Below are 21,460 nucleotides of genomic sequence, written 5' to 3'. Positions count from 1 at the left end.
GCTCCACAAAGCCCTCAACAAAAAGGGTAGGGGTTTGGTTACACACTCTGGGCGCCAGTCTGACTGTCCCAGGGGATGTAACTGTAATGGATGTTGCTCCCGGGCAGTGGATACATCTTGGTCTCTGCTGGTTTCAGAGCTGTGGTGGGGCTGAGATGCAGAATCGAGTCTGTGGTGGGGTATGAGTTTAGCATATCCCTGATAACCACTGATAACTGGATTTACCAACCTTCAGCCCGGGGTAGAGAAGTCAACATCATTCCTGCACATTTCCAAGGCCTTTGACACATCTGTGCTCCAAACACAGATAGAGTAATTGATGTGGTAAATGCTTGATGTGGTAAAAGCAGGTTCCAGAGCTTTTTCGCTGAAGAGAAGTGGATCTCTCATGTCTTTTATTCCTCATCTACCTCTCCCAGATACGGGGTGAGCTGCACCCCTTAACCCTGCTCAGGATCACTGCAGCCTCACTCCAAGTAGGAGGCTTAGTCTGTAAGGAGAAGGTAATGTCTTCTCTTGGATCAGCACACTCTATCTGGAGAAAGCAGACATGCTTTTGAGCAGCATGCCTTTCAAAAGCAGCAGCTTTCAGCTAAATCTCACTTGGCCCAGTAAAAGATTTACCTTTCCTTACGAACCTCACACTGCTCATATCCTCAAACACTGGTGTTTCTTTTCAAGTCAGGGAACAGAAGGTTGTTTTCTTGCCTGCTTTCCCCCACTTGAGCATCTAATTCCCAGCAAGAGGGATTGCTGTCATGTTGCTGCAGTATTGTGGTCCTGGGATCCTGCTGCTGGATGTGGCCAGGAGGGCTCTGGTGAGCTCAGTCTGCTGGGGAGAAATGAAATCTCCCCATGCACTCTGTGCCAACCAGGGCTGACACTGCCCCTGGGAAGGTGCTCCCTTGAGCTGGCTGACAATAACCAGGCACAGTTAAAGCAGGGCTGTTTTTTCCATCACTGCAAGCCTGGATGTGGGATTCATTGGAAAAGCTGCCGTTGATGTGGCTTTGCCAGGTGTGCTTTTGGCAGAGATGCAGGAGCTTGTTCCCAGGACCCTTGGTGGCTTCTGCTTTCTTTCTTTCCAATAAAGTCACGGACCTCCATCAGGTAGCAGCAGCCAGGAGTAAAGCAGGCAGCCCCAGAGCAGGCCAGCGATGCTGTGCACGATCCCTGTCCCTGCGCAGACGTGCGCAGCTGGTGCTGCCTGCGATCCTGCCCTGTGGGGACGGAGAGCGTGGCACGTCTGGTCGATCAGCGCCTGCTCTCCCCTCTTCAGAGCTGGAGCTTCATCCTGCCTCTCCCCTTTCCATCTCTTCTTATTCCTGTTGTGCTTCCACTTGTTCTTCTCCCCATTTTTAGGACTGCTCTTCCACCACATATGTGGTTTGCTGCTCCTTCCTATAGGATGTGAGTCAGTCGTGATCTGCATTTAGTCCCCTTTGCAAGAGCTGGCTGGCTGCACTTATGTGTAGCTTATTGCTCCGACAGGAATTCACTTACAGGAGCCATGTAATCCCACGGGTACAGGGCTGGGTGGAGGCTTAGGAAACCTGAACCTTGCTGCCATCTGCCCTGGCAGGCTGCTGGTCACCGGGTAAGTCTCTTCCCCTTTCTGTATCTCAGATTTCCCCATCTGTACAAGGGACAATGCCACTTCCCTCTTTTGTAAAATGATTAACAACTATGGATGGAAAAAGGCAATTAAGAAGCCATGTGTTGTTAGGACTTGGACTCTGCTTTACATTGTGGAAAGGTTTTAATTTCTTCCCTTTCTGTGTGAGTGTTTTTGTTGTGTTCTGGACTGAAAAATGGAATAAGAAAAGGGAGAGGGGGGAGTTTTGGAAAAGACAGCACCAAGGCCAGGAAATATGTATGGCAAAGCAGAAATTAGGGCAAAGGGTATTTTGTTTTGATGCATATTAATGTAGATTTAAAAGCAATTAATTGAAAAAGGAGGAATTAACACGTTTGAAATGCCTTTTTAATGATGCATTGAAGCCAGCAGCGTACATGCCAAATTTCACACTGGCTGCCCGTTCCAGAGCCCAATTTACAGTGAACTCCTGGAAGACAGGCTGTGGGATGGAAAGGCTCTTGGCTAGCCTGCTAACTCCTGCCCCGGCCTCAGGCTGGCAGGGCACCGAGGACAGCCGAAAGGCCTTTTGGGAGCCCTGCTTCCTCCTCGCAGCGCCGGCTGGGCCTTGGCAGTGCTGGGCCCTGGTCACTGCTCCATCCCTTGCCGAATGTTCTAGGAGAGAGGAGTGGGAGATGGGGGTCTCTGGCAGCAGGGTTTGCCCTGGTACGGGGCAGAGGGGCAGTGCCACAGCTCCCGGCACAGATAGCTGGGCTGGCTGGTAAATCACCAGTCGCGTTTCTGCTCCGTGGCTTTGTTATGGGAACATTGATCTGTTGCTGGGATTAACCTCTCAGAGTTTCCAGTGGGTTGGTCTCGCAGTTATTAATGAAACTGGCTGGAACTTGTGTTGACCTTGGCAAAGGCCCCAGTTGGCTTGGAGGTAACTGGCAAAAGCATAATCTCTAATTGAGTAATCCAGGGCTGGGGGAGGGGAGCAGAGGGAGTGGACACGCAGCAGTGCTTTGAACTGGGAGAGCTCAGAGCTCCGACGGGATGCGTGGGAGTGGAGGGCTCAGAACGGCGCTGAGCACAGCGGCCGCCGAGGGAATTAGCAAGCAAAAGCGAGGCGGCATCTCAGATCCGGCACCCCAGGCTCCCTCTTGTAGAAAACAGCCCAGAATTCCAGCACCTCCCCGTGATTTATTGCTGTGGAACAATAGCGCAGAGGGGCTGGAGAATGGAAGGAGCTGTGAGTGTCGGCCGTCCCTGGACGCGTGTCCTCCTGTAGCCTCTTGTGTTTGCAGTGTGGATCACGCTGGGCTCTCCCTTCCCCACTGGGGGTTGTTTTTCACTTGGGAAAAAGAGTTCTGGGCTTGTTTCTTGGGCTTTTGGTGATCGTCTGGAAGCAGGGACCCAGCAATAGCTGGGCTGTCTTCCCTGGCCGTGCACCTCTGCCATGGGAGAGGGAGGTGCTTACTTGGCCAACTGTGGCCGTGCCCAAATCTTTTGGGGAAGGGGTGCCTGTCAGCAAGCGCTGCAGGACACCCAGGCAGAGGGATCTTGAGGAGCTGCAGTAGCACTGATGGACAGGGGACACACCCATGCTGCCAGCATCCTGTTGCTCCCTCCCAGTGAGACCTCTGCCAGTGTGCGGCTTGACCAACCCTGTGGAAGATGAAATGCCTCAAACACGTTGCCATGAAAAGAACAATTCTTGCCCCAAGGACTGTGGGTTGTTCGATGCAAAGCCTGCACACGCTGCGTGGTTCCCAACTGCTTCTTGGAGGAGCAGACTTCAGTGGAAATGGCTCTAACCTCAGGTCTGAGCAATGAAATGAAACCATTTTAGTGGGTACAAACACACCTACCTCTTTCCTGCTTTTGTCCTCCTTCCCCTGCGGAGAATGGCAGTTCTTGTTAACTCTCTGTGCAGCCATGACTGGGAGGCAGCTGGGCTCTCCCTGAGAAGCCGAGCCAGTGGAGTTGAGTGCCCATCAGGAGCGAGTGGAGTAGGGTTGTCAAGTCCAGGAGCTGTAGGAGGATCCTCCTCCAGTGTGTTTGACGTCCACCCATCTGCCGTGGGCTTGCTCTTGCTGTCGACTTGTGCCTGATAAAAATCTGTTTGCAAGAAATGGTTCGGTGGGGTAGGGAATTTACGTTAGGGCAGCAATGATTCAAAGCTATTTCTGGGAAGATGAGGGAGATGTTGGCATTCTCTGTCATTCCAAACATATTTAAAAGCTGAAATATTTGCATTGTTCACGTTGTCACAGCGCAAACACTTATGGCTGGATTTCTCCCACCCCCTGCTTTCCTCCCTGCTCTGAAGATCATTTCCAAATTGTGTGAGGATGAGTGTGAGTGTATTGGCTCCTGCTCACCTGCGTGTGAACACACACCTTTGGGAGTGTGTGCCTGCCATATGCAAGCAGAGTGGATCTCCTGCCATGCCCAGCAGTCCATTCCATCGCCCGCTGTGCAGTGGCTGTGCCAGGGTGGCTGTGAGGGGTTGTCAGCAGCCTGTGCTGTGCATCAGCGTGGGACGGGAAGCCAAGGGAACAAACAGCCCGAGGAGTGTTGTATCTGGAATCTCTGTCCTGTGCACGGGCTCATGCTGGTTTCATTTGAAAAACAGATGCTTTTGGGTGTTGCATAGTCCTTGTGAGATGTTCGGCTCCTCCAGCCAGCCCTTTTTGCAAGACAACTAGTTTTATTCCATTTCTCACCTGAAGTTCCTATGGCCAAAGAACTGAAGTATGGCCTGAGAGACTTGGATATGTCAGGGAAAGCCCTCATGGGCTGCGGAAACATTTCAGAAGCAGCATGTAAAAACCCTTGACCCTTCCCTGAGCCACCTGCAGCCTGGCTCTTCCCTGCCCTGGCTGCTCCAGCCTGTGCTGGTCCCTAAGCTACAGACAGCAGGGCTGAGCCTCAGTGCAGCTGGAAAATGAACAGGAGAACTGACAGTGCCTCAAGCACAGGTTGTTTCGCACTTCTTCGGCTCATTTGTGGTGATCGACATCCAAAACAACCTTTTAAATTGCCTTTCAAGCCACAGCAGTGGTGAAGGGCAATGTGATAAGGCTGACTGCTTCTCGGGAGCCTGCTTCATCATTTACATAATTGGACTTTTCTCTTCCACTCTGTCAATATTACAAGGCTCGCGCAGTGCGACATCTCACCTGATCTGCTGGAGGGAAAGAAAGTCCCTTGACTTTGTGTGCCTCACCCCTGTAATTGGAAGAAATATTGCCAGCTCTTTCTGCTTGCAACAGGGGGCAGCCTGGTGAGCTGGGTGTGCTGTGTGGGTTCAGGGAGACTTTTCTTCTCCATCTCTGAAGTGTTTATACATGTTACGTGTATCTATTTTATCTTCCATAGCAAGGATTCTAATGTGCCCTGTTATGTCCTGGACACGCAGGAGAGAGCAGAGCTAGTTTGCTATTTTGTCAGTCCTCAAGTGGGATTTAAAAAATAGGGTTGGTATGGCAGGAACTGGTACTGGTCTCCTCTGCATTGCTCCAGAGCACGGGTAAGGTGTGGGGTGAGGAGGGCTGTGCCAGCCACCGCCGCTGCGTGTGCTCAACCCATTTAGTACACTTGTATGAAAAAAGAACCCCTCACCTGGATTAAAGTTCTAGGGAAGAATTCAGTCCTGCTACTAACAGGGATGTCCTGGCTGTTTTCTTCTCCTGCTGCAATTTCAGCCTTATCTGGTTTTCTTCTCTTCCCCTGATTTTCTAGGAAGGGGTGTGGGTGCTGCTGGACATCTTGCAGATGAGCTCGGCTACCCTCCTTCTTCAGCAACTGTGCACACCCCTTCTCTCCAAGGGTCTTCCTGGGGAGGGCAAGAGGTTTGGTGGGAGCAGCTCAGGCATCTTCTCCATGAACATACAGCACTGAGCACATTTTTGGTGCTATACTTTTCCATGGTTAGGAAATGCAGCCTGTCTACTGTTCTGACTCACACCAGGAAAGCCAGTGAGTTGTGACACCCATCAGATTGATCCTGGGTGCTGTGTTTTGAGGAGGAGGGTATTTCATGCTAATACCTTCCTTCCCAGTGTGAGGTGGAAGCCTTGGAGGAGATGCAACAGCAATCGATGGTGTTTGCCTGCTGCTGCTGGAGGGGATGGAGTGGGGGAGTGATTTCAGAGATGGATTTGGCAGAGATGAGTTGCTGCTCTTTGTGCCTGTGGTGATGGAGCTGTAATAACATATTGAACATGGCAACAGCCCTTGCTAAAGCTCTGTGACTTCACGTTCGTGCTTCGTGGAGCCTCATCTCTTAACAACACCCTTAGCATCGATAACAAGAGAGGAGCTGTCGAGTGCCAAAGGGCCTAGTTAAAATCACTCGCTGAAAACCTCCTTTCTTTTTGGACCCAAACTTGCTTTTTAAACAGAAAAACTCTTTGGCTGTGTTTTAGGCAGAGAACATTCAGAGGGTTTTTTGGCTCTGCAGCTTCGTGCTGCATGGGGGGGGCCGGGGGGCGATGGACGCTGGTGTGTGTCAGGAATGCTGGCTGTGTGCTCGGCAAGCGGAGAGGGGTTGTTTTAGGACAAGCTGACAGGCCCTTGGCTTGTTCTGCTGCTCTCGAAAAATGTAATTCTAATTCTTGGCACCTTTTTCCAGGAGGATAAAGAGCGAGAGCGCAGTGGAGCCTGTTCCCTCTGCCCTTGGAAATGGGCTTTTACCCAGCAGCAGAGCTGGCTCAGGGTGGGAGCAATGTGCTCTCTCCAACCCCCAGTTTGGTGGATCAAAAGCAGAAATTAGTGGGGGAGAAGTAGCGTGGGGTTAAATGACCTGAACCACCTCCTCACAGTCTTGACCTCGATCTGGTTACTCTTTGGTCATCTCAGCTCTCTGACAGAGTATCTTCTGCAGGTGCCAGCATTCCACCCAGGTTCTGCTCACCTTAATCCTGGCTGAGGGCTGGCAGTCTCTTTAACCCTGTACCTTTTCCTGTGAGGAAACTGTTCTGTGGTGCTCTGTCCTCTGGCAGTGCCAAGCAGCAGAGGAGGAGATGGGCCATGGGTGTGGGGTTTCCCAGTCCTCTGCTGCAACCCAAGGGGTTCTCCCCGAGCTGCAGAGCCACAGGATCCTGCTCCAGTACATGCCTGCTAACCCCTGTATCCCTGCCTGTGCCTGCACAGTAACGCTTCCTTGGCTTGCCTTCGAGCAGCCTGCTCTGGTCACTGCCCAAACAGGGTCTGATTTCTTTCCTCCCTGTGCTGTTCCCTGAGGAGCAGCAGTGATCGTTTCTGCCTTCTGATCTCCACTTTGGATGCTGTCATTCCTGTGGCTGCTTAAGAAAGAGCCATTGCCTGGTGCAGGTCAAGCTGTCCCACGTGGTTATGCGACCGAACCAAGCACAGGCTTTTATTTCAGGTTGGTTTTCAGGTCTGTGCTATTTTATCTTGTGCCAGCCATCTCAGGTATGATGTAGAGCACATTGCCTGTAGCAGTTAATGTGTTTCTGCCTCGGCAGCAGAGAGAGTGGCAGATGTAAACACAGGAATGTTACAGTCCTTCAAACACTAAAAACTCCCAAAGAATAGGTGGGTGTGTGTATATAAGTATATGCAGTGCATTATATTAATGGAGAGAGATTTGTAAATTCATGCATTCATGAATGTTTCATGTGTATATACTTTTTTATAGGTTTTTAAGTAATTGATAAGCCTACATTTTTATATATATATATATACACATACACATATATATGCTGCCTCGTATATTTGTAAGCTGTGTTTTTTCAAAGGCTTCTTCTAGCCTCGTTCAGTGATCCTGCCTTCAGCAGACACAAGGAGAAGGGCTCCAGTCTCAAGCAAAGCTAAATATTGATTTGAGTCAATCTGGGTGCACTTGGAGACATCACTAGTGTTCATGAATGCAGCATAATCGCTGATTGGAGTGGGGAAATTTCATCATAAAGGCCCCAAAAGGGAGGTTTATTATTGCTTTCTTCCAAATGCCTGAATTTTATTAGCTTCAGTCATTCTTGGCAGGGCAGTGGAATGGGATTTTATAGTTAGCAAAGGAAAAGTAAACACAGTAATCATTTCACAGCCCTGTGCCTGCCAAACCAAGATGGAAATTCCAGCCTTGGTGGGAAGCTGCTGCTTTACTAACAGATAATAACAAATTCACTGTGGGCTTATTCTAGCTATGAGAGTTGAGATGTTCAGGTTTTTCTGTAACACCCTGATCTGGGGAGGCAGAGGTGCTTCATGCTTTTCTGCAGGAACAGCCTGGGCAGAGGTTTGTGGTTTGAGTAACTCCCACAGCCATTCACAGGTAGTAGAAATGGTGTTTCTGCTCTGAGCCTTTGGGAGCTGCTCTATCCCACGCTCTTGTCAGTATTTGGTTTTTCCTTGGTCAGTCTTGCTCTGGTTGCAGAGCTGAGCGATGCTCGAGGAGTGACACATTTGAGACGCCACAATGGTCCCTGCACTCTTTGACCATCTCTACCTGCTGAATGGGGGGAGGGATATCATGGAAAAAAAAATTCTCCATCTAAATCCAAAACTCTCATGAAAGGCTTGTTTTGCATGGTTTCCTGGGCTTGTTGAGGGCTTGGCTGCCAGCTCGGATCTGGACTCACGCCCGCCTGCGTTTCCTGGTGCTGGGGGACGTTGCTTCCTCCCACCTTCCTGCCCCGCCGGCGTGGGGATGGTGGTGGGGATGGCCTGCCTGCCACAGGATGCGGCCTCCTGATGGAAAAGCAGGCAGAGCAGTGAAGGAAATGGCTACTCAAACAAGCGGCGAATGTCGAGGCAGCCCCTTCCACGTGTCTGCACAATTATTAGAACAATAAACCACTGAGCGCAGCCGGCGGCGGGCTCTGATGGATGGTGCAGCTGACGGCTGCTGTGCACCACCCGTGCTCCCTGTCAGCACGGATCCTGCCGGGGTGGAGGGCCTTGATCCGTGCTACACCACCTCTTCCACGGCACCGAGATGGAAGTTGGTGCAAGCAGCTGGGGCCGTGTCCCCCATCCCCACCTGTGTGTGTCCCGAGGTGCTGCTTGTGGGGAGTTTGGGACAGTGACCAGTGGATGTATTTTGTGTGGCCATGGGGGCTTTCAGGCTCCTGGTGGATTCCTTGGGCAGTGGAGGGGCAGGCAGAGCATTGTCCCTATCGTGCCCCCCATGGTTTTTAGAGATGAGAGGTATTTGATGTCCAGCTTCATATACTTGAGAGCACAGCCAGGATGAATCTGTACATTAGGTGACCTGGAGCAAGGAAGTGGTGACATGCAGCTGGTGAGAGGAGCTCAGTGGATTGCTGTAGGAGCAGGTATTTCAGTTTTTTGAGCTGACACAGTTGGAAGAGGAGCTGCTGGCAGTGAGCAGGGGTTTGGTGCTGGGACTGTCACCCCATGCCCAATGTGCTGGGAGTCCCCAGCGTAGTTGTTGTCCCCAGGGGAGTTGTTGGTGATCCTGGCTTGGTGCATGGAAGAGGAGGTTTGAGTTCGTCCCACAGTGCACCTCAGCCACTGCTCAAACCATTTTATGTCTTGTTTGCATTTCCTTTTTCCGTCAGTCTGTCTCCTTCTTGGTGGGCAGCTTGGTCCCCAGGATTTGGGTAAAATAATTTTCGGTGGTGGTTTTGAAGGGGGAGGAGGAGCTGCCTTTAAGTGTATCTCACTTGTGGCAGTGGTTAAAAAGAGCTGTCTTCAGTCATTCCCTTCCCTCCCCTAAATTTGATGCCCTTTCAAGCCAAATTCCCAATATTGATGCTATGTGCCATCTTGATTAACTCCCAGACAAATCCCTGCTTCACAGGGCCACGGAGTGCTGCCCTATGTGTATCCTGCTGGGATGTGCATGGCTGAGGAGTCCCTGCTCCTCCTCGGCCTCCTGCCTCCTCCCTGGCAATAGGAGGAAATTTAAATGTTTCTGAAGAGCAACATTTCCATTTCAAAAGCTGTTCGTTCAAGTGCGTCTGGAGTGGGATTTCTCTCCCCCACTCCTCTCTGAATGGAAGCTTTAGAAGTCTCATTTCCTCTGCTTGATAACACCAGGCTGAGAAGGGCTTTTGTCTTTTCATTTCCCCTCAATTTTTTATTTTTAAATCAGTGAGGTTTGGAGAAGCTGCTGTGGTGGATTTTCCCTCCCCCGTGTTTGTCCGTGTGCTGGAGGATGCACCTGGCATCACCCAGTGAATGAGCTGGAGCTTCCTGGGGAACAGCCCCAAGCTGAGCAGGCACCCACCTGGGAGCACCCTGCCAGTTGCTCCTGGAAGCAGAGGAGGAGGTTTGCTGGCATGCTTATGCCACCCTGCCCTTTCCAGCTGTCTGAGCTGGGGCTTACATGCCCCAGCACCCCTGGACAGCACTGGGTGTCTTGGTGCTGAGCCTGGCTTAGGATCTGGCCCCATGTTTCGAACACACGGCACTGTAGTGGCTTTAATCCTGCTGACTGGTTGCCTGCCTGCTTTTTGGCTGACATAGCTTTTCCAGTTGGTGTGAAATTATATATTTTTAATGGGATGCTCAGAGGAGGGCATATATAAGGGGATGCAGTTGCCTGGCTGCCACTTCTGCAGGACTGATGAGTGTGGATGCAGGCGCTGTCCCAGCAGTGTGATGGCAGTTGTGCTGGTCACTGGAATATTTCACTGCTATAAAAAGGGATATTTTTCTGCAGAAGCCTTTTTTACAAAACTCTGGCATGCTTTTCATGTGGCATCTAGGGCTGGAGGGCTTTCTACCTACTCAAGGGCCAGCTGGGATTTGGCACAGACTGTTCCAACATCCTCTGTCGGAGGAAACATGCCTCCTGGGATTAACATAGACCTTGATGCTACATCCCTGCCTGGTTGATGTGCTGGAAAGACTTGGAATTTGCTTTGTTGCATGTGCCAGTTGGAAGAGGATGAGTGATATTGCCAAAAAAAAAAAATTAAAATGTTGGGAAGCTAAAGTTTTCAAAGGCACAGAGTGAGTGTTCTGTTCCCTTGAGGTTTGTTGGGTTGGCTGACAAGATGCTTTCCAGGTTGCTGGAGGAGGTTTAGGGATTGTGCCTGCACCCCCAGGCAGGGGACCCCTTCTGCCTCTCTGGGGGTCTCCCTAAAGAAACTCCCTGAGCAGCAGGCACAGAAGGAAATACAAAACCAGGAGAGAGGGACAGTCACGTGAGGCCATGTCACCACATCCCATGTTTCCAAGTCCATGGTGATTATTCAGAGGTTCCTGTGAAGGCTGCCCAAAGTTGGCCAGCTCTGGGGAATGTGAGGGAGGTTTGAGCCTCAGCAACAGGCGGCTTTGCCTGGAGGAGCAGCATCTGGCTCTGCTGTGTTACCTTTAAAATGCGGTTCTCCAGCCAGGGGTGCTCACCCTGCTGCCTGGCCGAGCGCCAAATTGGGCAATTAAAAATTTGCCTCCCTGCCTTGGCGTTCCTTGTAATCAGAAGCGTTTTTCACAGTTGGTTCCTCTTTAAGAGACATCAAACAAGCGCTCCCCTCCCGCCTCCTTTGTGTGTTGTTTATGTGCCTCCCAGGCGTTTAGGTGAGTTTGTGGCAGCCCCCTCCTCTTGGCCTCCCGGGTCTTAGTCACCCAGGTCGTGGTTTTGAATATCCTGGTGCAGGATTTTGATGTGCTCTTGAGCCGATAGGTTACGTGCCTGGTGCCTTTTTCATGCCTCCCCAGCGCTGCAGTTTCGTGGTTGTTTCCCATTGCCACAAGCCAGTGCTGTTCCCCACGGGAGCTGTTTTGCCTTCTCAAACCGAGACACCAATGCTTTCCTCCCGGCTCCAGCTGAGGGTGAGCCTGGTCCCTGCCACAGCACAGAAGGCTGTGGGCAGGACATGCCTGGCAGGGACTGTCCTCCTGCACTGGGGTGGGCAGAGGGGAGGCTGTGGGGGGCTCCTGTGCCTTCGTCTCTTCCCGGTTGGGGGAAGCTCTGCTCGTTTAAACACATGGGTTTGAGTTTGTGAATAGGAGGTAGGGATTTAGGGTTGAAGTGCTGTGCTTAGGGGACAGTGATACTCTTGTCAGCACACTGTTGGGTGCTACAGCAGCACTGGTGATGATCTGGGTGGCTGCTGGGTGAACAAGTTATTGAGAGAACATTAAAGTTTCAGGTGGAAGAGTAGAAGAGCTTGCTGCTCTATGGGCTACTCTGACAACCTTAATTTGTCCTCCCCTTTTTTGCTGGAAGCAGCAGAACCCACCCTCTTTGAGTTACATGCCCCTCTGTTCAGTGCCTGAGACAGACTCTGTATTGTGCCGAGCGGGTCTCTGGTTGCTTTACTCCATCCTTATCCTTTGGTGGGTGGTCTCAGGCTTTACCTTCTGTCCCAACCATGACTCCTGCATTTATTCATCTCTATTTTAGGGCATTTGCTGTTGGCCTGGAACGCTCCACACATGCCATTATGTTCCTTCCAGCTCAGCCCTTTCCTTTCCTTTGCAGAAGTACGGGCAGAGTGCAGTACCTATCTTGGAGTGTCCCAGGACCAGGACCCCACTCCTCTTGCTTGCTCGATTCCAAGTCTTTCCCTAGGCAAGCACCAAGATGAGATTTTTATTAATATTCTTTTCTTTTGCCTTGGACACTTTTTCAGCGTTAACAAATGCAAATCGCTGGCAGAGAGTCTTACCAGATGTATCAACTGTGCTGAAGATGCTCAAAGAAAAGGTTCCCAGAATCTTTCTGGATGTTGCAGAAAGGCATATTTTCCTGTAAACTTGTTCTTGGAAGCTGCAGAGTTGTTTTGGCTGAAATTCACTATTTAAAAAAAAAAAAGGGGCAAAAAAAAAGCCTAAAAAAGCCTGAAGGTGATGTTCAGCATGGAAAATTTCAGTCCAGACAGTTACGGTTTGAACAAACTTAGGATCAACTGAAAGTGCAGGGATGCAGAATAGGCAGCGTTGGGGGATTCTTAATGAGAGGTGGAGCAATTAGCTCCTCGTTATAATGACTACGTGGGTAGGTGAGAATTCATCACTCCTTCAAGTCAGTGGGGAACATTTGCATTCAATGCAATTATTATCCACTAATGGGGAAACGCAGGAAGGGAATGAAAGGCACAGCATCCATTTGTCGGTGTAATGCCTTCGGCTTCAGTGGGAGTTTGCCTGAGTAAGTATTTCCGGAATTGACCCCTTATTCCCGGCTGCCTCTGAGTCCATAAGCTGAATCTGCTGGTGCTTCTGTAGAATTCTGCAATCCCGAGATCCAGAGGCAGCATCTGCTCAGTATAACACCGTGGAATGGCTCTTTTGAGCACAAGCAAGTTTTGTGAGACAAGATACAAGGCTTTGGGTAGTGCATTGAACTGAGACACTCGCTGGCGAGGTTTTACCACCCTCGTAAATCTGGCAGGGGGAGGGGGGGGCGGGGAGGGAGGGTCAGCATTTGGTACTGGTTTTGCAATTAAATTGCTTCAAGCTGTTGAAACATTGGGGAAGTTTTTTGACCTACTTTCGTGCAAGCTTAGAAATTGTTGGGATTTTTTTTGCTCTGTCTGCATGGAATTCAGCTGGATTACAGGGGAAAGGAATTTCGTGGGCCTTCTCGTAAAGTCAGATTTATTTAAAAAAAGGAATTAAGTTTAAAAAACCCCAGCTTTGTCTTCAGACAGCTCCTTGGTCTTCAGCTTCTTGAATTCCCATGAGAGCACGTACTGGGCTGCATCCAGTGAAAGTGATCCCTGTTTTGCTCCTCCCCCAGTGCCTGCACATGCCATGGAGCGTGGGGACAGAGGAGAGAGGTGGGTGATGCCTTGATCCCACACCTGGCATCCCTCAGGAGCAGTGATTGGCCTTGCTTGGGAACACCCATGTTCTCATGGCTGGTAAACGACTCCACAGGTGCTCCCCAGAGCAGACACACATCTACATCCCGCTTGGGCAGCCCTCCCAGCACACAGGGATGCAGCCCAGCGAGAGCCCAGCAGTATTTAAGAATTAAAACCCCGTTTGAAGGGCTGGGCTGCTGAAAGAGTCATTAGCACAGCAGATGGCCGCGAACAAAAGAGTTGCAGTAACTCGATGTACTTTTTCACTGCTCGGGCTCCCTGACTTCGTACTTGTGCGTCTCCTCGGGGAGACAGCACGTTATTTTTCAGCCCCATTTTCCTCCTGTCAGTGCTGTCATCGTGGGGCTGCTGATATGTCAGAATGTGGTGGACGCTTTTCCAGTTAAAAAAAAAAATTCCTTTGGTTTGTATTTGGCCCATTTAAAAGTTTTATATGTGTGTTTTTACCTTAAAACCTGATGGATGGAGGTGTGGGATGTTGACTTTCCTGCTCAGCTCTTGTCCCAGGGAGTGTGGGAAAGCCCCGGGGCTCATTGCCTACTCAGAGTGTGATGCTGCTCATCCGTGGGCTCCTGAACAGGGAGGATGAGCTGCTGGCTCTGCCATGTGGCACAGTCTCACACGGGTGGGGGTTTGGGAGGGGTGTTGGTTGGTGGAATGCTGGGATGTTCACTGGCTCAGTGCTGCTGTGAGAGGCTCTAGTGACAGATGTGTACCCCTCTGAGGGAGCCCACTAATCACAAATTCATATGGGTTTTTTGGGCACAAATTGAGCAGCCCCAGCCTATCCTGCCTGCTTTGGCAATCTTCTCCAACCCATGAGGACACGAGATGTGCGAGTAGGCAGGAGTTGGAGATAACACCTCTTAATCCCTCCTGGTGCTCCAGCAGGAAACGCTGCTGCTGGCTGATAATTAGAAAGTGAACAGACTGTGGAAGAGATGATGTTGGCATCCCTAAATCTCTGTCCTGGGCTTGGGGGAACATCGCTAATGATCTGGATTAGAAAGGCAGGGAGAGACCTGGACTTCCTGAAGATGATATGTAGGGCAAACACTGTGTGCTGTGCAGGAGATCCTGAGGGTTGTCCCAGGCAAGTGGCTCTGTTCTCTTGGTATGCACTGAGGGGGTGTGGAGGCTGGAAAGCTCCACTGCAGAGTTTTGAAGAGGCAGCTGGTGCAGTCAAGGGATCAGCAAGGTCAAAATGCATTTTGCAGCAAGAGTTAGGTGTGGATGGAGCAGAGCTCCTGATCTGCCATCTCCTGAAGGTGGGAAGCAGCTGAGAAAAATGACCCTTCCCAGAGGCTGGGCTGCATCCAGCTGTAGGTGCTGAGCTGAAACATGGCACAGATGCTCTTCTCCATCCCGGCAACTCCCATGAGCTCCCTGGGGGTATCATGAGGTGGGTCAGCAATGCAAAATAAGCAGGTGGCAGTGGTTTGGGGCACTGTGTCCTGGGACCAGGGTTGGGGTTCCCACTGTATTTTTTCTTGTGGACCCAGTTGCTGGTGTATCTGAAGGCAGAGATATCAAATTTACCAAGGCATCAACAGGCAGATGTCTTATCCTTTTCCTTTCCCCTCTTTCTCCCGTGTTTTTAAAGTCACTGCCTAATAGCTTGTAGCAGGCTTGCTCTGTTATCTATGTTGGCAATTTTTATCCCTAAGCATGCAGAAGAAACCCACCCCAAAGCCTGCCCTTGCTCTTTGACAGCCTCCTCAGTGATAATTGTTTTCTTCAGTGCCAGCACCTCCTCTTGCTGCGGGGAGGTTTATGCAGCCTCTGTCCCCCACACACCCACCCTTGTTATCATATAAATCACAAAACAAGGCCAGGGATAAACAGGAGCTGCAGTAGCTGTTAGCCGTGTGTAAAAACAAATCACATGGAAACAGTATAATTACTGAGAAAATATCAACTTGAGTAATGCGGTAATTGTTTTCTTCCCTCCAGCAGATTTATTCCAGCTCTCCCAGCTCTTGCTGGTTTGGAAGTCTGTGACTTCACGTTAATAAGAAGAATTTCACGTTTCACACTGCACTTGTTCAGAGCCCGGGTATGACACCGTCTGGAGCAGGGGAATATATTTTGAGCCATTTCTTGAGAGCAGTAGGAAACAGAGCACTAGTTGAAATACCTCTGACAGTTGGAGTCTGCCCCAGGCTCTGGGTGGATTCTGGTCTTTGCAAACCTCTTTTCAACCCATTTTTGTGATTTAGAAGAAGGGCGGCTTCATGCCTTGCATAAATCTGGGAGCTCTGCTTTTTGGACATCGTTGCATGGGCAAGATTTTTTTTTGCCTTCAGTTTTGGTTTTTCCTTCCTCTTGTTGCTTGTCATTCCCTTGATTTAGAGAGGTGCTTGTGACATGACAGTGCCCAGTTATGTGAGGGACACTGCCTCTCTCTATTGATATAATCATGTCCTAATACCAGATGATGATGATCATGTTGTTTATGCTGTGACTTGCAGCTATTTCTCTTACTTAGCTTTGCTGCTCTTTTGCTTCATATTCTGCAATGTAAAAAGATAAAAATGTATCAGGAACCAGGTTTCAAAGGGGTTTTGTGCCAAGTAAAAGTTTCAAAATGCCCTGTCTTGCGTATTGGCAGAGATGTGAGAGTATCATTTGTTTCGTGTGCACAGAGAGGAACCTTTCTCTCCTACATTTTTGGCAGGTAGCTTGCTTTCCTTTAGAAAAACCTACCCACCTACAAGCCACTGCCACTTCCCCTTCCTGTACCTTAATCTGAATGAGATTTTATGAACACTTAATTTATCTTTTGCTTCTTGTGGTTGTCCTGCTCCTCTTGACTTGAAAAAAAACCCACAAAAACCCCTCAGTTGTGGAGAACACAAAGCCTTTCTACTGCAGCAGACTGACCATTTTTGATGTCTAATGCTGTGAAAGTATAACAATATGGGATCTGCTCTTTGGAATTCTCCAGAAAGCTTTGATGCTCGTCTTCTAGTTTCTCTTCTGGGTGGACGCTGGATACGACCAGCTTAGCTTTCCAGTGCCTTTGTGCTCATGGGGCTGGATGAGCCCCAGACAAGGCAGCGAGGACGATGTTTTTGGGTGTTCCTTTGCTTTCTGTCCCTTGATGGCAGCAGTGGGAAGAGCATTGGTGCCTTGAGGCTGCACCCAACAGTGGTTCCCTTCTTGATGTTTTGATGTCTCCTCCAACTAGAGCAGGTTTTAGCAGGAGAGAGAAGGAGGAAGGTACCAGTGATCAATGCTGGTGTCCTGGGACATGACCACTTTGTTGGGAACCATCCTCTTTTGTCTCACCTTGTTCCAGCTGTGCTGTGGATGATGTTGTCCATCCCTTATGGAGGGAAACAGGGCAGAGCCCATCTGAGCACAGCCCCAGCAGACAGGGACTGCCTTCAAAGCCAGCTCCCTGTGGCTCTACTGGGCTGTGGGTGCAGCCTCCCAGGAGAGAGCTCACCATGCTTCGTGCCGACTAGGACAGGAGCAGGAGGGAGGCCACCCTGCCTGGTTCTGCTTCACAGTAAGCACATGCTGTTGAGATGCTGAACGGTTCCAAGGTGGCATCTGCACGCTCGCCACATTCGGCATGAGCTGCCACACGGCCAGTGAACAACCCAGGGCCATCATCCATGTGCTTTGTTGGATGGGGGAGCACAGAGGGGTCCACGAGCCACCATCCAAGCTCGTTTGTGGCACCCTTGCCCCGCAGGAGAACCAGCCTGGGCAGAGGGTCAGCCCTGGCCGCTCGCCAGTGGCTGTGTCAGCGCAGAGGGGAGGACGCTCAGCACCAGTTGGAGCAGAACAATGTTGGCTTTGTACAGGGCTGCTGTAATGAAGGTAGCAAAGTTGTGTGAACTTCTTCCCTTGTTCGCCTCCCCCCGTCCCTCCCCTCCTCCCTACAGCAGCTGCGACGTGCTAGCTGCCCAGCCTGGCAGCGGTTTATGGTTACAAACGGAGCCACCACTCCTCTTCCTCCTCCTCCTCCAGGAAAAGAAATCCATCCGCTCGCTAAGCAAATGAATAGATAAACTTTTAATTAAGGTGTTGGATGGCTGCCAGAGAGGAGCATCCCGGGTCAGGGTAGGCTGATGGTTTGCTGTGATCCCCATCTCTGTGGCCGGTGGCTATTAAACAGCTTCTTCATCCCAGGTGCATTCATCCATGGTGGGCAGACTCATCCAGGCATGCAGCTTGTGTTGGCAGGAGATGGGCTCCTTCACTTGGAGCTGGAGAGGTGAAGGGAGGTGTGCAGGAGGGATGGCATGGCTCTGGGATGCTCCTGGGATACCAACTTGTTGGGCTCAGCAAAGTCGTTGCATTGCTGGGGGCGAAGCTGAATGTTTCGGTGCGTTTTCCCTCCAGACCATGGCCAGTAGAGCTGCTCCCTGTCGTGGCCATGGAGGTTTTGCTGATCTCTCCAGTCTCTGACTTGAAGGCTCTTTTTGACCTGAGAGCCTCTTCCCCTGGAATTTGCAAAAAGTTGTCAGTTTGGTCTGTTTTTATCTTGACTCGCCTGTGCCCTTTCTCTCCATTTCCAGATGGATGTGTTTAACATCCAATAACTGGAGCACCCCCAGAGTTTAACAAGAGATGGAGGAGGGCTTCCATGAAGGAGCTGGAAGCCCTCTTTCCTCCCTGGGGCTGCCCTCATAGCCCCTTCTCCTTCTCTGTGGTTAATGCTGCTCTTATCTCACAGCTGTGGCTGTGTCCGAGGAGAATGTGTCTGTGATGCCTCATTCTTATGGAGAAGATGTAGCCCTGAGCCCTATGAAGGGACAGTGTTGTTGAGAGCTTCTGAATATGGATGTGTTTATTGATCCTGTAGGAATGCAGGTAGCACTCAAGGTGGTGGGAGCCTCTGAGGCTCTGGCAGGAGGAAGAGCTGCTGTCACATCCCTGGGAGAGTAACCTGGTGCTCTGTGGAGATGCTGGAGGTTGTGGAGGTGATGTGATCTGACAGCTGGTACTCCCTAGTCTGGCAGGTTTTTTGAGGATTTTGTGTATCTCAGAAGGCTGGGAATGGGCCAGGGAGCTGTGGCAGGATAAGAGAAGGATCCAGAGTCTCCTGGGAGAGAGATGACATGGTTGTTTTATGTTCCCCAGGATCGCGGCCTGCCTGGCAAACTGGAGCCTGTGTCGCCTGTGAGCCCTGCTCACCCTGACGCTGAGCTGGACCTGCTGCCGGCCCGGCTGTCCAAGGAGGAGCTCATCCAGAACATGGACCGTGTGGACCGTGAGATCACCATGGTGGAGCAGCAGATCTCCAAGCTGAAGAAGAAGCAGGTAAGAGGCTGTAGTCTGCAGGGGAGCACACGTCCTTGGTTCTGTGTGCCACCTTATGCCCTGTCCTTGCCCATGCTTGTCCACAGAGGGGAAGTGGCAGTGCCAGTGCACCAGGATCATCTGTATCCCTGCTCCCTGTTGTGACATGGGAGGTCACTGCTGTGCCAGCAATCTGGAGCTGGTAGTTGCAAGATGAGGGAGGGAGCTTTGGAAATCCAGCCTGTAGGCTCTTTGCCTGTTAGAGAACCTTAAAGGGAGAAAAATATGTCCTTGATGACTTGCCCACGGGCATGCAAGTGGTCAGCGGCAGAGCTGGAAGCACAGGCTGGGTTCCCCGAGTTGTCTGAACAGCCCAGCATAGCACAAGGTCTTTTCTTTTTCCTTTCCAGCAATTGTCTCTCCCCAGTGCTGTTGCTGGCAGTGTTCAGGACTGGGCTGTTTAAAACATTGCTGTGACATCCTAATGGCCCTTCCTGTGCACCCAGTCCCCATCTTTGGGGCTTTCCAGCTCTGCAGCCATAAGCAGCGTCTGGTCCAGCTCCAGTCTGGGCTGTGCCTGAGCCAGGGATTTGAACTTTCTGGTTGCTGCTTTACCCCTGCACAGGAGCACTCCCCACCAGAAGGATGGGCCTCTTGGTGTTGGCCTGTACACAATTACCATAAACCCATTAAGAGATTAATATGACAAAACCTTTGGGGACGTCTGTGAAAAAACCCACAGACTTAAAGGCTTTCTCTTCTTTAAGCAAATCACTTCTCTGCCTCTCTCTTTCTAGTTTTATTTTCTTTGCTTGGGGCCAGTTTCTGAACCTCCCTGATGACTGCTAATCCCAAACTGCCTGAGAGGAGCCACCTTTCCCAAGGGGTGTGCAGTAGGAATTTGGGAATGGAGCAAAACCTCTACTTGGGCTGTTGGATAAAGCTCCTGGAGGATGAGCATGCAGTTGACCTTCCCCAACAGTTCTGTGTTTTCCCATACCAAACACTGTTCCTTTCTGTCCTGCAAGACAAAGCAGGATGTTTTGGTTTTGCTTTCAAACAGTATGGTTTAATTAATGCAAAGGACCCTTTTTTTCTATGTATTTCTTTATATCTGCAGTGGCATCAGAGTGCTTAGGGAGAGGGAACCAAGAGTGGGCAGACACAGCTGTGCTGGGGGTGTGAGGAAGCAGCCCTGTCTGGCAGCTCACAGAGCCCAAAGGAACATCTGGAGCGATGGAAACCACAGAGGTTCCTCTTGCTGGTTTTGGTGGGAGCTGGGTGAAGGCAACCCTTCCCCTCTCGCTCCTAGGAGGCTCAGACAAAATACTGGTGTCCTCTCCCACTTGGCAGTCCAGCTGCTGGTCCGTTTTTAACTCACATTTGAGGAAGGAGGTGCAAACCGTGGTTATTTCCTACTGTGGAGAAGGGCTTCCCGAGTGGGATATGTGCCCAGCATGGCAGTGAAGGTCCCTTTCATGGCAGTGGGAAGGACTGACAACTCCAGTGATCCACTGCCTGACTTTTCAGGGATGCTGAGGAGCTGCTGCTGACGCTGACGGAGCATATGCTCCCTGCCGTTAAAATCAAGCTGCCCTGCCGTAAGGAAATGTTTTTTTATTGTTGGCTGCTTGGTAGCTTTACTTCTTCCCTGTGAACAAATTTTATGATTCTTCTTCCCCACAAAAATGCTCTGTTAAGTGGAGAGGAAGGTGAAAGTGGCTGTTGGCAGTAAAAGAGTCCCCTCCCCTCCTTTGTTATTTTATTTTCATTTTTTTCTTTTTTGGCACATGGGGTAAAGTCATTTGGTAGCAAATCTGACCCCCCCAATATGGCCTCCTTTCCCCTCTGGCTGGAACCTTCCCCATCCTGGTCCTCCAGCAGAGCTGGCACATCTGGGAAGAAGTGTTTTTGGAGCGGGAGGTCCTGTCTGAGATGCTCCAGGAACGTTTTGTCCATCTGTGCATCTGAGCTGTCGGCACAGGGGGACGAGCAAGGGAAAGCAATCAGCCTGGAACAGATACTGCTCCTGCAGGAATGGTTGTGGAGCAGGGGAGAAATTGTATGCAGCCGGAATATCCTAATGCTTTTCCCCTCTGTCTTTGGGAGGCCTTCTCAGGGTAATTAAATACAGTCGTATGGAAAGGTTGTACAAAAAAATTCCAACCGACCCCAAACCACCATCTTCCTCTTTTTGGTTGTTCCAGAAATGGCAGGGAAGGCTCTGCCTGGACTTTGCAAGAAGCAAATGTCTTCAGCAAGCTGAGAAACCTTCCCCAAACCCTGCACACCCCTGGCAAGAGGCCACCTCTGTCAGCCATCCCCCGCTCATTCATGCACCATATGTGCTTAAATCTCTCGCTGAGTCCTCTCTCCCCCTCTTCCTGACAGGGAAGGATAATCCTTATGCATTTATTCCTGGCAGCAGTACCAGGGATCTGAAGGAGAAATAAACTGCTGGGCTGTTCTCTGCAGTGGCGCCTGAGCCTCCTTGGGCGCCGAGCTCAGCAAAGGGCTCTCCGGGAGTACAACACTCCCACCTGGTGATGGAGGTGGAGCTGGCTGGGTAGAAGAGCTCCAGGGTTTCCTCTTCCATCTTGCTTCTGGCTGAGTTTCCTCTGTTCTCCCCTTGTCTCTTTGAAAGTGGTTTTCAGAGATGCCCTGTGTCTGGAAGCCTCTCCATTCCCTGGGCAGATGAAGCATCCCAGTACCCAGGGGATGGCAACTGGGTGCATGTGGAACAACCCTGGCTTCATCAGGCAGGTGCCTCCAGCACGGGAGCTGGTAGGTGCGGGGATGGGGTCTTCCTGAGATGCCACCCACATTCCTGCCAGCACTGCAGGCTCCAGTGGTC

General features: G+C 50.8%; 1 protein-coding gene and 1 long non-coding RNA gene across 4 annotated transcripts in view; one reads left to right on the top strand and one right to left on the bottom strand.

The window, feature by feature from the left end:
• Window positions 1-21,460, top strand: part of NCOR2 (nuclear receptor corepressor 2) — a 237,704-nt gene that overhangs the window by 98,029 nt on the left and 118,215 nt on the right. The window contains exon 5 of the mRNA XM_027733181.2: window positions 18,448-18,627. Within this exon, the coding sequence (XP_027588982.2) occupies window positions 18,448-18,627 (180 nt within the window). The remainder of the gene's footprint in view (window positions 1-18,447; window positions 18,628-21,460) is intronic.
• On the bottom strand, window positions 1,963-5,756 carry LOC113994293. 3 transcript variants are annotated; one of them, XR_005562642.1, is made up of 5 exons: window positions 5,632-5,756; window positions 5,204-5,417; window positions 4,762-4,810; window positions 3,448-3,697; window positions 2,760-3,244 (listed from the first exon to the last, which is right to left on the bottom strand). It is a non-coding gene; the product is annotated as an uncharacterized LOC113994293 (long non-coding RNA). The 3 variants fall into 3 exon arrangements; XR_003543003.2 differs by lacking the exons at window positions 2,760-3,244; window positions 4,762-4,810 and adding an exon at window positions 1,963-2,251; XR_003543004.2 differs by lacking the exon at window positions 4,762-4,810.

This window comes from Pipra filicauda, unplaced genomic scaffold (assembly GCF_003945595.2).
Source record: "Pipra filicauda isolate LSUMZ 115617 unplaced genomic scaffold, ASM394559v2 scaffold14_size4853619_pilon, whole genome shotgun sequence".
NCBI lineage: Eukaryota > Metazoa > Chordata > Aves > Passeriformes > Pipridae > Pipra > Pipra filicauda.
This window is presented reverse-complemented; position numbering and strand designations above follow the sequence as displayed.